Source organism: Sorghum bicolor, chromosome 1 (assembly GCF_000003195.3).
Source record: "Sorghum bicolor cultivar BTx623 chromosome 1, Sorghum_bicolor_NCBIv3, whole genome shotgun sequence".
NCBI classification, from domain to species: domain Eukaryota; kingdom Viridiplantae; phylum Streptophyta; class Magnoliopsida; order Poales; family Poaceae; genus Sorghum; species Sorghum bicolor.
In genome coordinates this window covers 70,260,036-70,275,774 of record NC_012870.2, presented here as the reverse complement: position 1 = coordinate 70,275,774, position 15,739 = coordinate 70,260,036, and the positions used below count along the sequence as shown (strand labels likewise).

The 15,739-nt window shown below is 46.1% G+C and overlaps 1 protein-coding gene across 3 annotated transcripts; it reads right to left on the bottom strand.

Annotated features, from left to right (window-relative positions):
* LOC110429790 (scarecrow-like protein 9) lies at nucleotides 1,980–6,348 on the bottom strand. 3 transcript variants are annotated; one of them, XM_021446391.1, is made up of 4 exons: nucleotides 6,141–6,348; nucleotides 3,128–5,462; nucleotides 2,872–2,986; nucleotides 1,980–2,517 (listed from the first exon to the last, which is right to left on the bottom strand). In XM_021446391.1, the coding sequence occupies exon 2, from the start codon at nucleotides 5,426–5,428 to the stop codon at nucleotides 3,224–3,226; it is 2,205 nt and encodes a 734-aa protein (XP_021302066.1). In that variant the 5' UTR covers nucleotides 5,429–5,462; nucleotides 6,141–6,348; the 3' UTR covers nucleotides 1,980–2,517; nucleotides 2,872–2,986; nucleotides 3,128–3,223. The 3 variants fall into 3 exon arrangements, with proteins under 3 accessions (XP_021302066.1, XP_021302069.1, XP_021302063.1); XM_021446394.1 differs by having other exon boundaries at nucleotides 1,980–2,513; XM_021446388.1 differs by having other exon boundaries at nucleotides 2,067–2,986.

The following is a 15,739-nucleotide window of genomic DNA, read 5'->3' as shown; positions in this document are numbered from 1 at the left end:
AGCTGATGCTGATCAGACAGGGTGAGGTGGATTTTTTTTGCGGGTTTATTAATTTGTCACCGGCCGGCTCCATGTCCAGGCACCTTTTGTAACGTCAGTAATGAGTCATGTAATCATCCAGCTCTGGAACTTGATCCTTTGTCACCGGCTCTTCTTTCTTTTTCTAGATGGTTTTCTTTGTAAGAATTGATGGCCGTGAAATGATGAAGCTTGGAATTTGCGAGCCTACTCGACACGAATTTGCGGCTGGATCCACCGTAGAGTTGGTGGCAGGTTGCGTCAGGTTGGATTTAACGAGAAAAAGGGTCCCAAACTATCCAACCGATTTCTGAATATATGACATGAGCTGAACAACGTGCAAAGTGCAGAGGATAATTTAACCTAAGATTAGGAGGTTAGATAATATAATCTGAATACATAATGGCTATAAAATCAAGCTGTCATTGATGGAATCCACTTTAGCAGCTTCAGAATACTCACTCCTCGGAGTCTATTGGGTAACAGAAAAGTTCCATTGCCCTTTCGCAAAAAGAAAAAGAAAAGAAAAGTTCAGTTCCATTGCCATCTTGGCCGAATGCCCAACTCGACTTCCCAAAGGCCGAAGCTTTCGTTCGGGCTTCAAGAAGAAGCCCAGTGGCCGGTGCGGGCGTTCAAGAAGAAGCCCACAACCACATCGTAGTCTTGCAGTGCAGCCCACCGCAAAGTTTGTTCATCTGTAGCTGTACACTATATGCAGGGGGCCTCTGCATCGTCCTCAGCCGTCACCCATCTCGTGCCGGCAATTAATCGGCTCACACAAACGTCCAATCCTGATGCGATCGTGCTAAGCCTTTAGCTGAGCTGATCGCCATGACATGATGCCCCCTCGCTCATGCACTGTGCCTGGTCACCGGCTACACGCAGAGTGGGGGTGTAACTGTAAGGGCACTCACAATGCAAGACTCTATCACAGAGTCCAATACAATTAACTACATATTATTTATGGTATTTTGCTGATGTGACAGCATATTTATTGAAGAAAGAGGTAGAAAAAATAAGACTCCAAGTCTTATTTAGACTCTAAGTCCACATTGTTCGAGGTAATAAATAACTTTAGACTCTATGATAGAGTCTGCACTGTGAGTGCCCTAAGCCTATCAGAAACCAAAAGACAAGGGCCCTCTGAAGAAGTTAAGATTATTGCAAAGCTACTGTGGCATACAAGAATGCTTGGTGCACATCAAATGCAAAAAGAAATAAGCAACTAATTAATTAGCTGATGCATTTGCGATAATGAGAGGGGGGGAAATACGAGCCTCTCATGCCTGCCGCTTTCCCTTTACACCAGGGGAATCACGAGGTCGGGAAAACAACACCTCAAGATCATGTCCTCAGAGAGGAGAGACATCCAGCGCCATCATCGCGGCCAGCCTCTTTCAGTTCACAAGCTGAGCCACCTGTTGGTTCTATGTCCCCGTCGCCTTTATCTTCTTTTTCTCTCGGCTCACATGCACGCACGGACCATCCCGTGCCGTGCCGCCGCGAATTCATTTCGCGGCTGTGCTGTGATCACGTTCGCCCAGCCCCCCTCGTCTTCACTCCAGGAAAGGAATGACAATGCGGATGCGGTGAAGAAACGAGGGCGGGAAGGCATGGACACCGTGACCATGACGGTACAGACACAGACTGCAGCAGCCTCTTTTGAATACATCTGTGCCACACCAATTCAGGTGAAACCGTGAAGGCGCTGGTCAACTTGAAAGAAGCTTCCATAGAACACTGGACCTCCCTGCAAGTTGCAAAGAGGGGTCTGCTAGGTTTGCTTCGATTTTCACCTGAGACATGAAGCCGGCAACATATCTCAGACATGGGCAGATGGCAATCATTTTTGGTCAATCATGAGGCGACCAAGAAAGGCCTTCAAAGTTGTGCAAATCTAGTTCTTCTAGGCATTGTTGCCTGATTGGCCTTGCTTGCACTGCATTCTACTCCACCTCTACTTGTCAAAAAAAGGGTTTAGGATATTGTGGACGCAAATACAGACAATGGTTCCAACCAATTCAGTGATACAGAGAACAAAGAACCAGTAAACAACTGCACCTTCCACTCCAAACTATAAGACGTTTTGACTTTTTTCTACATAGATTTTGCTATGTATCTACACATACGTTATATCTAGATACATAACAAAATTATGTACAAAAAAGTCAAAGCGACTTATAATTTGAAATTTGGAACAGAAAGAGTATATCATATAAGTGGCTCTTAGAAGTCAACCGAAATACCCAACAATGAGTTGCGCACCAAAATCAGCCTGTGGCCAAGAAAGGATTAACTAAAACAATCCATTATCAAATGAGAAGATAGTCTGATAGTGGTCGCGGTCCAGTGATACCATGCCGCCTTGTGCCACCGTTCGCAAGTCAACTCCAAAAGCATGTACTATGTTCATATGTAGCACCACTTTCTCCTAATATTCTCGAACTAGTGCTCCACTCAAAGTTTAAGGAATCAATTTGTGACAGCACGCATCACTTGCTACAAAAGAGATGAAATAAATAAATGAAGAATGGACTGGTCATCAAAAGCAAAGCACTCCATGCGATACTACATTCCACACAAACAGCAGCGTCCATTCTCCTATAACAAATTTAGATGCTTTATGCTTGCTCGTTGGGGAACTTTTTATCTGCTGGTGCTGAAAACCAAATTCGTGTTTGACATGGATGGATACAGGTAAAAAATACTAAGTTCAAGATAGTAGGTAGTTTGGCTAGCTAATTAACTACTAGAAGCAGCGACCTGGTTTATTGCTAATAGGACGCCAGGATGGTCACAGAAGTAACAGGAAAGAAGAAAACTACGAATTAAATAAAAGGTGATGGTACCAACACCAAGGTAGAGAGGTCTACAGCTGCTCCTTTCCCAGTTTATCAGAGTACTGGCTGGACAGATGTAAATCTAGCAAAGCTCCATGTTGACCCTTCTCCATTCTTCAAGCCATTTCCTGGAGATTTAAAACATTTCAGGTCAATGTCAAAATTCTGCCTTGAGAACAGGTCTATTAGACCCACACTACTGAAATGCTATATGGTACACTACATCCTTGATTTGTTTAACATTGCACCAAACTTAACTTACTGCTTACCTTGATCAGATAGGTTCACAGGTCAAGGTCCAAACGCTATAACATAGCAGGACTGTTAATTAGCTGCCACCATCAATGGAATAGGAGACCAAGAACCTAGTTATTCTTAGGCTTCCATGTAGATATCGCATAGATTATCCTTCCTTTCCAGCCTTGCAGGAGCCATCCACTGTCTTCATCTATGACAAAGTCCTTGTGATAAATGTCTTTTACTTTGTCCTTGGCTTTCATCACAATTTCTTTGTTTAACGGAGACTGAACAAATCCAGCCCTGAGGTTCCTCACCTGCCACTGTTTGTATGTCTCGGGTCTCTCAACTCTGTCTGAGCCCTCACAAGCAATAACATTGAGTGCCTCTCGGCCAAACATTTCCCTCTCTATGAGTGCACGCTGGGGATCATCCCGTGGGACAGTTGTCTCTAGCATGTCAAACAATGCAGAGAAATGGAACAGTGCCTCACGGAAACGTGTGATGAAGAAGGGAACACTGTATGACCCATTCACAATTCCATGGATGAAAATAGCTGGGTTTACTTGCCTTATTGTGTTGAGCACTCTATTCCTAGGACTGTCTACAGCAACTGTTTCATCAATCAGGTTTCTGAATCTGTACAGGCAATTAACAATCACAACTTCGTCCTTACCAACTTTGAGATCCTCAACTCGGATGGTTTCCCACTTTGATGCTATTCCCTGATACTCAAAAGGCACCTTGAACTTCGCAGCATATTCTGCAAGCCTTTGTCCAGTCTCTTCAATTCTCTCAGAAGGGCGGAAACCTGGCTGAGGTACATCAATTCCAGTGACGCGCAGAACAGGTGGACCGCCTTCCCTCTTGGAGAGACGCCTGATTAGGCATGGCCATTGGAAGCCAAAATAAATGCCGAAGTCAATGATATGCACCTTTGATGCATTTTTAATCATACTCAAGATTGTTTGATTGGAAAGAAAATGTGAAAGCCTCTTGAATGGGCATGCTGCAAGGTAAAGGTGGTAGGCTTTAAGCATGTCTGAGGCAGTTGTACGTTTCGCTATAAGCTTCCGGTAAAGCTGACTCCCTGTGCCTGCCAAACGAGCCTCAAGACCATCTGCAAAACAATGTGCTAACCTCTGGGATCCATCGCCATTTGGCTTGGAATGGTGCCTTATTTGCTTTAACAATTCATTAGCAGTTCTGCGGTCATCTGCTGCCACAGCCTGTGCACAGTGGATGAGGATGGTCCTAAGGTCCACCACATCCTTCTTTGTTGGTTTCCTTCCCCGCGGCCGTGGCCCACTTGGTCCTTTCGTCTGAGTGACCTGAGAATTCTTGGAAGCTTCATTGCGCATAAGCTCTCGCAGATCTGTAGCCTTCTTCTCAGTTTGCCGAAGCAGATCATCAAACATCTCAATCCAATCAGGTTCATCGGAACTAAATGCGGACTGTTTAAAGTTCCGGCCTTCAATCAGGTCAAGGTCTTCACTCTGTCTGTTTTTCTTGGCCTTCAATACATCTGCCTTTTTGGCATTCAAAGAAACATCTTTCCTTGCTTCTTGAGGTCTTGTGATACCACCAGCTTCTAAATCAATCACTAGTGTATTGCTAACAGGAAGAAACTTCTGGGCTTCCTCAATACCTCTCCTGAAATCCCAAGTTGGAAGGCTCTCAAACAAATACTCAGGGATCTGGCCATTCGTGATCAAAGGGTCATCTAGCCCATCCACTGCATTGGAAGCATCACTAGATGTACCAACAAGCGGTTGAGAAGACTGACCACACAAGCCTTGATAAGCTTCCAACTGCTCACTGCGTCCAACGTCGTAGCGCCAGTTGCTATCCACTGTGCCACCAATGCTGCTGCTAGTGACACTACTTGCAATAGATTGTGTACAAATGCTACTGCTACTCTCACTGGGGCTGTCCATGGACCAAGGGATCGGCTGGTGATCAGGAGACGGTGGAAACTTGTGCCCAAGAATGTCATAGAACGGCTTTGCAGCAGCACGCAGTGCCGCTGACTCCGCCTGGTACATGCTGACTTTCTCATCTATATCCTCCTCCATGAGCATCCGGCTAATATAGTTGAGGGACTCATCTGAGATGAATTCCCAATCCTCTGGGTTGTCAGTTTCAGTGTTGGCCCTTGACACAGTGGAGGAAGGATTTGAACAAGCTTCTGCTGTCATCTGGGGCACAACCACAGGAAGTGGATCGGTGAACCTGAAATAATCACTTCCGCTGCTGTGATCTATGTAGCCATCATAAGACAGGCCTCCACAGAACATGCCAGATAGCTCCCCATAAGTATTATCCAGACCCATGGTAACCTCCTAGTAACCTTTGTCGCTGGAAGACCTGTTCCATTTCAGGTTTTGTAGTCAGTAACAAATTTGTCAACTCTAGCTAGGCAAACAAACATAGATCCACAATAATATCGCTCTTTTCTACAAATCTCAACAAATGCTACCAATCCTTAGCAACAGTGATGGATCTTAATTTATAATAAGCATACACTAATTACTTATCTCACTTCATACCAATAAAAGTAAGATAAGAACCGACGGAGTTCCTCAATGAGTAAAGAAACAATTGAAGACGAGGATCAACTAGCCTAAAATCAAGCGTGGAAGTACTATAAGATAGAGAAGGCTGATCACAAGAGAAATGGTGAGAAGCTCCCGTGACTAGCAATCTAGCATGATCCAAGCCACAGCGCATGAGTAAAACAGCAACCAAACGGCGCATGGGTAAAGCAGCAACCAAACAGCGCATGGGTAAAGAAGCAACCAAACAGCAGAACCTCCTCAGTCGTTCCCCCATCCCCTTCTACAAGGCTAAAATTCTAGCAGTCTCGCGCAAATTCGGCATGCAACCTCTCGTTCTCGTTCTCGTCCTCGTCCTCGGGCCCTAGAGATCAGGGCACCAGAATCCACCCGAGTGAACAGCTTTCCCGTTGCTTCACTTGACCGCCAGAAAGAAGGAAACGTTGCAGGCAGGAACGCGTAAACACGAGGGGGACAGGGCGAGGCTGACCTTAGCTTGACAGGAAGGGACGCCGCTGACGAAGAGCAGCAGACCAGTAACGGCGCCCAGCCGCGTCGCCGGGGCCTCCTCCGCCTGCGCTGGCGCTGGTGATGGCGCCGCCGCCGCTGCTGGTGGTGGTACTGGGTGTGGGCGATGATGATGTGATGCAGCCTGTGATGGACACGGGCATGGGGGTGGGGGTGGGGGTGGGCGGAGGGGGTGGGGGTGGAGCAAATCCGAAAAGAATAATGCGAGGATGGTGTGCGCTGCATCTGCTCCCGAGCCGGGCCCTCTCTCTCTCTCTCTCTCTCTGTGCGTGCCGGGGGGATTAGAAAACCGTGGGCGTCCGAACCTTCTCGGGGGGCCGCCGTGGCGCGATCGCCGCCGTCGGTCCAGAGGATCGGGACGCGGGGATTAAAGTAGTGGAAATCAACCGAGCGCCCCCGCGAGCGGCGCGGCGGCCCAGTCGCGGCGCGACACCTCGGCGCGTTTCCTGGCGGAGCGCGGAGGCCGCACGCGCGCGGGGCCCAGCAGGTGATTTGCGGCTGCGGGAAACTGGGGTTATCCATCGATCTCCTCCTCGTCCTCGCGCGCGAATCCATCCCCCGTTCCGTTTCGTTTCATCTGGCGCGTACGACGGCCACCGCCCACCGCCCCGCCGGCACGTCAGCGTCTTTCTGGCTAAAAAAGGACAGACCCTGTGCCAGCACACATGCTGGCACACTCCATCTATAGCAACACGGGGACCAGATATTTTTGTTTGTATATAACTACATATGTACTATTGTTGTTTATCTATTATCCTGATGAAATGAACCGGCGCCCTTCCTGGTACGAGTAGTGATCGCCACAGTGCTCGGCGCTGCAAGTTGCTTGGTACCAGTAGACGGCGACGCGAGGCAGTTTAGAGGAGGAGGGGGGCAAAAGAAGTGTGGCGCACGAGAACGGACGCCGATTGATGCAACGCAACCCGGAGTGCGCGGGGACTGGGGTGAATACTTTCTTTGGTACGGCCTGGAGGTTATATATAATCCTAGATTAGCGTGGCGTATCGCACCTTTTGCTGCCAAGCTTTGAGAGTTGAGACACTATCGGCTGGGGAGTACTACTATGTGTAGTGCCACTAGATCTCGGTGGCGGTGCAGTTTGGACGGTGGGTTTAGGCCAATCTTAGTGATGTTTCGTGGATATTAAATAACTAGATAGTGTGTCCGTGCGTTGCCACGGGATAGCTAACAATTTATACTAAAATACATAGATCGCACAATAAGATAATAATACTGTAAAATTTAAGTATCAACATTAAAATAACATTAAATGCAAACCACAAAGTTTATATAATTAACATAGTCATGAAGAGCATGACGTCGCAGGCTCACAAACTATACTTTATAGATCTTTCCGTGATACGGCTAAGATAGTGTTTAATATCGCAAGGAAGAAATCGTCATATCTATTTCTTTCGTGTGCCAATAAATCTAAAAAAATTATATTCTTTTATGGATAGAGTTAGTATAAGTATATTATATATTTTTAAATAAAATCAAAATACCAAAATATTCCCTCCATCCACGAATATTTGTTCATCTACGGTTCAAAAAATTTCCAAAAAAATAAAGAGACGCATAGCAGGCTACCACATCTGCATACCAGACCGAGCAGCTGCAGGTGAGACAAAAAAAATTAAAAAGTTCACTGTGTCAAAAAAAGAAAAAACAACCGACGTTGTCAGAGGCTATCTAGTTGTGGACTCCAGAGCCTACCAGATGCTTCACGGGAATAAGGCCTTGTTTAGTTTGCTAAAAATTTTGCAAAATTTTCCAGATTCTCCGTCACATCGAATCTTTAGACGTATGCATGAAGTATTAAATGTAGATGAAAATAAAAACTAATTGCACAGTTTGGTCGGAATTGACGAGACGAATCTTTTGAGCCTAGTTAGTCTATAATTAGACAATATTTGTCAAATACAAACGAAAGTGTTACTATTCATATTTTGCAAAAAATTTTGGAACTAAACAAGGCCTAAAAAATCCTATGATTCAGCGGTTCCGTGCGCCGCCCGCACCTGTGCTTCTCACTCTTTCCCCTTCCCTTTCCATCCCCGTGGCCTGTGGCCTTCTTCTTCCTCTGGACATGGAGATGGCATGCTGCAGTGACTTCGCGTGCATGGGGAGGGAGAGGCTTGGCCGGGCTGTCGACCGGCCGGCCTGCGCATCGCGGCTCCCACACAGTCCCCACCCCAAGTCCGTGCTCCCCATCCCCACTTTCCTCTCTCTCTGTCTCCATCTCTCCAATCTCACACACACACTCTGCTGCCGACACTCAGCCGCTGCCGCTCGAGTATGCCGCGACACCACTCCAGTCTGCCGTGGCCTCTCCCTCTCCTACGACCCAGCCATGGTCGTTCCACCGCATCTCCGACCCGGCCATGGCCCTTCCACTCATCTCTCTCCTCCGACCAGTCAGCACAGATCGAGGTCACCCCTTGCTATGTCCCCTCCGATTCTGCCGCTTGAGCTCATGACGAGGAGCACCATTTGCTTATGCAGGGGCAGATCCACTGCTGCTCCACTGTCTCCTGCTTCGCATCGTCCTCATCGTTGCTCACACTGGCATCCGCTGTTGCGTTCTACATCCCCAAGCCTGCTCCAACACTCCAGTAAGCAGCCTCCTCCCTTTTTTCATAGATCTCACCATATAAGGTCACTTATTTTGTTGTTCCTTTCACAACAAGTTCTTATTAAGCCTTCTGCTGGTTCTATGCGACAAGATCGACATCATGAAGGAGCGGCTCGCGAAGCTCTACTCGGTGCGGACATGTCCGTTAGTGGCAAGGGCATCTGCACCATGCCCCGCCATCACCAACCTCTCTAGCACACACGAACGAGGGCATCCGGGAGGAGGGGATTGATGCCATAAGCTTTGCCAGGAAGGTGAGCCATTTTTGGATTGTTTTTGTTTAGTACCGGGATGACAAGGGAAATTGCAGCTGTCATGTTTTATGTAAAGTATGCTCCAAGGGTTTGATGCTGTGAGATCTGATTTAGTAAGGGCACTGGCAAAAAGCAGAGGGTGGAGATGCACTTATCAGAATATTCAATATATACAAAATATTGGTTTTCCATTTCTAGTTAACTTTGAAGAACAAATGTGGATTTGACATGCATTGAATTTATACCCTGCTACTTGTTCCTGATTATTAGGTGCCCATTTAAGAAGTTTTTCCAGTCAATATATTTCAATTTCCCCAAATGATCGTCAGATATAAAATCCACTCCTATAGGACTATCTTGGTCACTCGTTTGCATTAGTGTTTGCTAGTAGTTTGTTAACAGTCAGGTGGTTTCTGAATTTGTATTGTACCTTCTCTCAGCAATCAACAAACCTGAAGGTGGAAGATGTGCAATTATCAATGGATGATCTTGAGATGATTCAAGTAATTGGCAAAGGAAGTGGTGGTGTTGTCCAGTTAGTCACTGATAGAATGCAGTCTATGACCTTGTGCTGATCACCTTGAAGATAGAATGCAGTCTATGACCCTTTTTTATTTCATCAGCTACTTCCTTGATAGGTTGAGTGATATGATTAGTGTGATGCAATATTTCTTGAGAGTCATATGTGCACTTGTGCTCTTGACCATAGTTTCCAATTTCTAGATGCTAGGTACTTGCTAAGATGATGATGGTGGTGTTGGCTGTAGTTACTGGTAACATCTGTGCTATGATCCATGTCTTTGAATGTGTTCCTAAATCCTGATGTAGGACCTAAAAAACTTGTGCTTTATTTCTTTCATTAGCAGTCTGTTGTATTTAGACAACATTTTAATGGCTCAGCTCTAAATCTAGGGAGGTGTGATGCTGGTTGATGTGGCACAGAAGGATGCTCGGTATTTGGGGCCTAATGTTTCTGCTACCCTTCATGAGCTGTGATGCAATTGCCAATTCACCTGACGTTGCCAAACCATGTAGTTTACTGCTTTTTCTTAATAAACTGTATTGACATATTGCTTTTGGTGGTTGTAGAGTTATGTGAAAAATGATTTTAGAACATTTAGATATCTATTTGTGTCAATGCCAAATCTTGTTTGTGTTATTAATGAAGTATTATTTTATTTTTTGAGTTTGCGGTGTGTTCTGATTATACATTTTCTATATTAACCGCAGGATTTTGCTTTAATTGTGAATTTGTGATGTATCCCTGCTCTCCTATCACTAAGTAGTAATATTATGATGTTTTGTACAGGATATTATGCCTAGTAGGGCGCCGCTAAGCATGCCAAATTAAAAGGAGGCCTGAGGTGTTGAACCTGACTGGGACCTGTGTCCATTTGTAGCAAGACATCAACTAACAGAAAACATATTGCAGCGACAAGGAGCTAGAGGACCAAGAGTAGAACCATCAAGAGGATGTTAGCCTTTATCTAAAAAAATCAAGAGGATGTTAGCAGCCAACTTTTGTGCCCTATCAGGTTAGTTGTCATAACATTTCTCTTTCTACATGCAAATAGTATGCTAATATTAAATAGGAACTGTGCACCTGCAGGCGCTAACACTAAGCCTTCGCCTGGTGCGGGTGCGGCGTCGCCGACCTCGTTGCGCTCTTCGGGCTACGAGTTCGCTGAAGATCCTCGACCTCGTGCAGACCCTCAGGCCTCAGCTACTCCACTGCCTCCTCGAGTCACGGTACCAACAACCTATGGTGGAATCGGTGTCCGCTGGCAGGGCCAGGTGAAAGCCCTAGTTTGGTTTTGGATAATTGATGAAACCCTAGTACTAACCTCTATACTAAGTGTGTGTAGACTTAATGAGGTTGGTACATGCCAAGTGATGGAGCAAGTGATGATCATGGTGATGATGGTGATGACCACAAGATGATCAAGTGCTCAACTTAAAAAAAAAGAGAAAAACAAAACCCTATGGAGATCAAGGCAAAGGTATTGCTTAGGGTTTTGGTTTTGGTGATCAAGACACCATAGAGGGTGTGATCACATTTAGGATAGATAGCCGTACTATAAAGAGGGGAATTCTTTGGCTAAACGGTTATCAAGTGCCACTAGGTGTCATTGTTCATGTGCATGCATTTAGAACCTAGTGAGCTAACTTAACTCCTTCGAAGAAAATGATTATGAAAATGCTAACACACGTGCACATGTTGGTTTACACATTGTGGTGTTGGCACACTTTGAGAAGGAGGTGGAGTTTCAAGGGTAGAGAGAGGATGGGTTCCTCTCTCCCTCCCGCCGAGCTTGCGAGACGGGATTCGGCGCTTTTCGAGAAAATGAAATGCATATTTTCTATTACGCCGGTGGGAAATTTGGAGAAGTCGCAGGAGTGTTTTTTTCGCTGAGAAAACACTCACCGGACGCTGGCTCAGAGGCACCGGACGCTGTGTCTGAGCGTCCGGTGTGCAGGCTGCCTGACTCGGTTTGGGTTAGGCACCGGACGATGAGCACCGGACGCAGCTTGGAGCGTCCGGTGGTGTGCGTCCGGTGTGAGGAGGTTTTGCAAACCTCTCTGCGCATGAGTCCGGTGAGCACCGGACGCTCAGGGTGCGTCCGGTGGCTTGCGTCCGGTGACCCTGCGAGTTTGCGGAGCTCTCTGCGCATGAGTCCGGTGCCAACCTGCTCAGCGTCCGGTGCTCTGCAGGTTACCGTTAGACTCTGACATGCAACTGACGTTGGAGCACCGGACGCTGGTGTTGAGCGTCCGGTGCCCCTTTAAGAGCGTCCGGTGACCCCGCGTTTTGCCCAGTGAAAGAGCCAACGACTCTATTTGTTTGAGGGGCTATATATATATGTGTTTGGCCGGCTTGGGGCTCATACTCTTGGCATTCTAATATACTTGACATCCTTGTGAGCCTAAGCAAACACCTCCCACTCATCTCCTTCATAGATTATACATCTTTGTGAGATTGGGAGTGATTCCAAGTGCATTTGCTTGAGTGATTGCATCTAGTGGCACTTGGGGATCGTTCTAGCTGTGGTTTTCTTGTTACTCTTGGTGGTTGCCGCCACCTAGACGGCTTGGAGCAGCGGAGGAGGATTGGCACGAGTTGGTGATTGTTCGTGGCCATCTCCCGGTGATTGTGAGGGGTCTTGTACCTTCCCCGGCGGAGAGCCGAAAGGTAACTCTAGTGGATTGCTCGTGTCATTGAGTTACCTCACTTGTGGGTAGGTTCTTGTGGTGTCCTAGTGAGGACGAGGTTCGTGCTACACCTCTTAGCCACCGAACCACCAAGTGTTGGTCGACACAACGGGGACGTAGCGTGCCGGCAAGCACGTGAACCTCGGGAGAAAAATTGTGTGTCTCCATTGTGATTGTTCATTGGATTTCTCCCGGTGATTGGACTTCATATTATTGATTGGTTCATCCCCTCTACGCGGCGGTATAAAGATCAAACTATCTCTTTTTACATTCCTGCAAACTAGAGTAGCTTACTTTCTTGTATAGAAATTTTAGATAGCTCTCTAGTATAAGTAGTGACTTAGCTCTTGCGTGCCTAGTGATCATATCAACTAGAATTGTTGGATAGGTGGCTTGCAAACACTCCCTTTAGAGCTAGAGCAAAAAGCTACGCTTTGTTATTTACTAACCACTTGCTCTAGTGAGTTTTGTAGAATTCTTAAATAGGCTATTCACCCCCCCCTCTAGCCATTTTAGGACCTTTCAACAGGGTGAGGCCCGCATTGTCAATGTCCTCACGAAGGTCGCTCAGGTATTACTTTCTCCGATCTGGGTTATCAGCTTCCATAGAGGCATGGACTATACTTGCTTTAGAAGCCACCTATAGAGCTGTACGAGCAAGATGTTATTTGAGTTCTTAGCCCTTACTGATAATAGCAAACAGGCGTAGAAAAGTAGGGCTATTCCTTGTATTTTTTCAGCTCTTTCGGCTCTATAGCAACACACACTGATGACAAACCTTTTGTTATAAGCAGCCTCAGGGTTCATGTAAATGGGGGGAGCTAGTGGCATGCTCGCATTGCATTTGTATACAACACACTGATGAAGAAGCATGAGACACGAAGTAGCCAAGTAGAACCATCAAGTGGCGCCACCATGAAGGTAAGTCAACTTCATTTGTGGAAACCTCAGTGCTCACAATCTATTTGATAAAATGTGTGTGATATGCTTGTCATTAGCTGGTACAATTAACCAAGTGCTTCTACATTCATCTGCCTTGTTCAATGAGAGACTGTACGGATTTCATACGTAAATAATTTTTGGGAAAAGTTCAGTTTATATTCATTGTGCTTCAGAAGACAGAACCTGACTCTCTCTTTTGAAAGTTTTGGGGAATGTTTAGCTCTCTCGTCCAATGTTTCTGAAATGATATGTAGTTTTGGATGTGAATTGCACATTATAAGGTCATTTTCTGCTGCAGATTGGATTGAGACGGAGAACAGAAAAGGAGGTGATATCTAACAAGGGTATTATTTAGTAATCTGTCACTTAAATTCCATAAAATGGTTTACCTGAAAACTATGGCTGAACTTGGATCGTATGAGTATTCTGTTGCTAGTAATAGACCATCAAAATGGAAATCTAGAACTTAAAAGGGTATTTAAAGGAACTGTATCAAACTATCGATGTTACCGAGCTTAAAGGGTTGCTTGGTACACTTAGCAAAGTACAAGTGGGGGTTGCTTGCATCGAACAACCTCATTCTAAATTTTTACAATTAATATTAGTTACTTTGAAACAAAATGATGTGTATAAATACACAGTTTTCAAAATACACAGTTTTGTATGTGCTTCAAGAACATGTAACTCCAATTGATATGATTTCAGTTGTGTAACTCACCTTGTTTTATGGTTGTGGACTGGCCAGGAAACACAAAGGCGAGGGCGACTCGTCAAAACACAGGATTGACGGCTTCAAGGACGGTCGTAGGACTGAGGTGGGCAACGCAGGTCGGGCGAGGGCGACCTAGCAACACAGGTCGTGCGAGGGCGTCGGGCTGCGACATCGGGGGCGAGGGCGACTCTCCAGACCAGGCAACGCGGGCGTCGGGCGTCGGAGGCGAGGGCGACGGTGTTGGGGGCGAGGGCGACTCTCTAGGACGGTCGCAGGACTGAGGTGGGCAACACAGGTCGGCCGTCGGCCGTCGGGGGCGAGGGCGAGGGTGAGGGCGACGGTGTCGGGGGCGAGGGCGACTCTCCAGACCTGGCAACGCAGGTCGGCCGTCGGGAGTCGGGGGTGAGGGCGAGGGCGGCGAGGACCCAGGACGATCGACGGAGACGGAGAGGTGCGACGTTGGGCGAGTGCGAGTGCGAGGCGTCGGGCGAGGATTGGTACCGTGCGTGATTCTTTCCTTAGCGTGCGATTGTTTCCTTTACACGATTGTGATTTTATTTCAGGAATCCTTTCTTTTTTTTATTTCATTTCGCACCCTTCCACCTCTATGTTATATATATTATTCTGTATTGTAAATTTGCATGAGGATCCACCTCCTATACTACGCACGGGTATCGCACGTCGGGTGGGGGGGAGCGACCAAAAAAAGTCGCACCATATGGTGGTTTTACTTTTGTTCTTTTTTGTTGTAGGAGATAGAGCTCTAAGTTTGTTTTTTAGTAATGACAGTGTTTTAAATTAAGTTGTGATTGAGTTAGGATCCATATCAAAGTGGTAAGCAAGTCTAGATATGGTTGAGAGGTGATCAAACTATATGGAGCAAGTTCACACTTGCAGAGGAGAAGAACCGATGAAAACAGGCCCGAAGGCAAAATGTATATGCTAGGGGGGGTTTCATTCTGTCGTCTGAGACATAATAGAGTATATTGTCAGATATAGGATAGATAGTTGTGCTATCAGGGGGAACTATAATGCAAAATGGTTATTTAAGTGACACTACATGTGAACTAACTCTGCACATACATTAGATCTAGTGGTGTGGTGAGATGCAAGTGAAAAACGTTTTTGAAAAGCTAACACAGTGCCTAAGGTGAAGATGTCCATGCATTGCATACTTGACTTAGTGGATTTGAGTTGCTTGCGAGTTTGACTCAGTGATGATTTTCTAGCACCACCAAAAATTCCGGTTCCCCTAGAGGTCATCGAAGAAAGAGGTGCAGCGTGGAGGTTTAACTATGTAGTGGGGTAATCATCGAAAATATCTAGTGGTGCCCCCATTATGTCTGTGAGATTTGAACTCCATCACCAAAGTCGGGATGGTCATAGGAGATTTCTGATGAACCCGAGAGGGTCAGGGCATCGTCAGAAAATGTCTAGTACGCCACATCGGAGAGGCACATGATAACCTATAGTAGAGTCGTTTGAATTCTAACGGCTAGTTGTCGTAGCCTGAGGCATTAGATAGGAACAACTCCGGTGCTTTGCACCAAGAGTAGCACACTAGCACCATAATACACCATGCCAATGTTTCTAAAATTAATTTCTAGTTGTTGGATGTTCGTAACCTAAGCTCCAGTGCAACTTCTTCGGTAATCAACCTTTCCAACTGTTCTATATATAGGGGGTGTGGTCGTCCCTTTAGCATCTCTTGTCCTCCTAATTGAATACACATTCCCTTGACCTCTTGAAAACACCTCTCATTCATCTTCTTACTTATTGATCGATCTAAAGTGAGATTTGGAGAGACT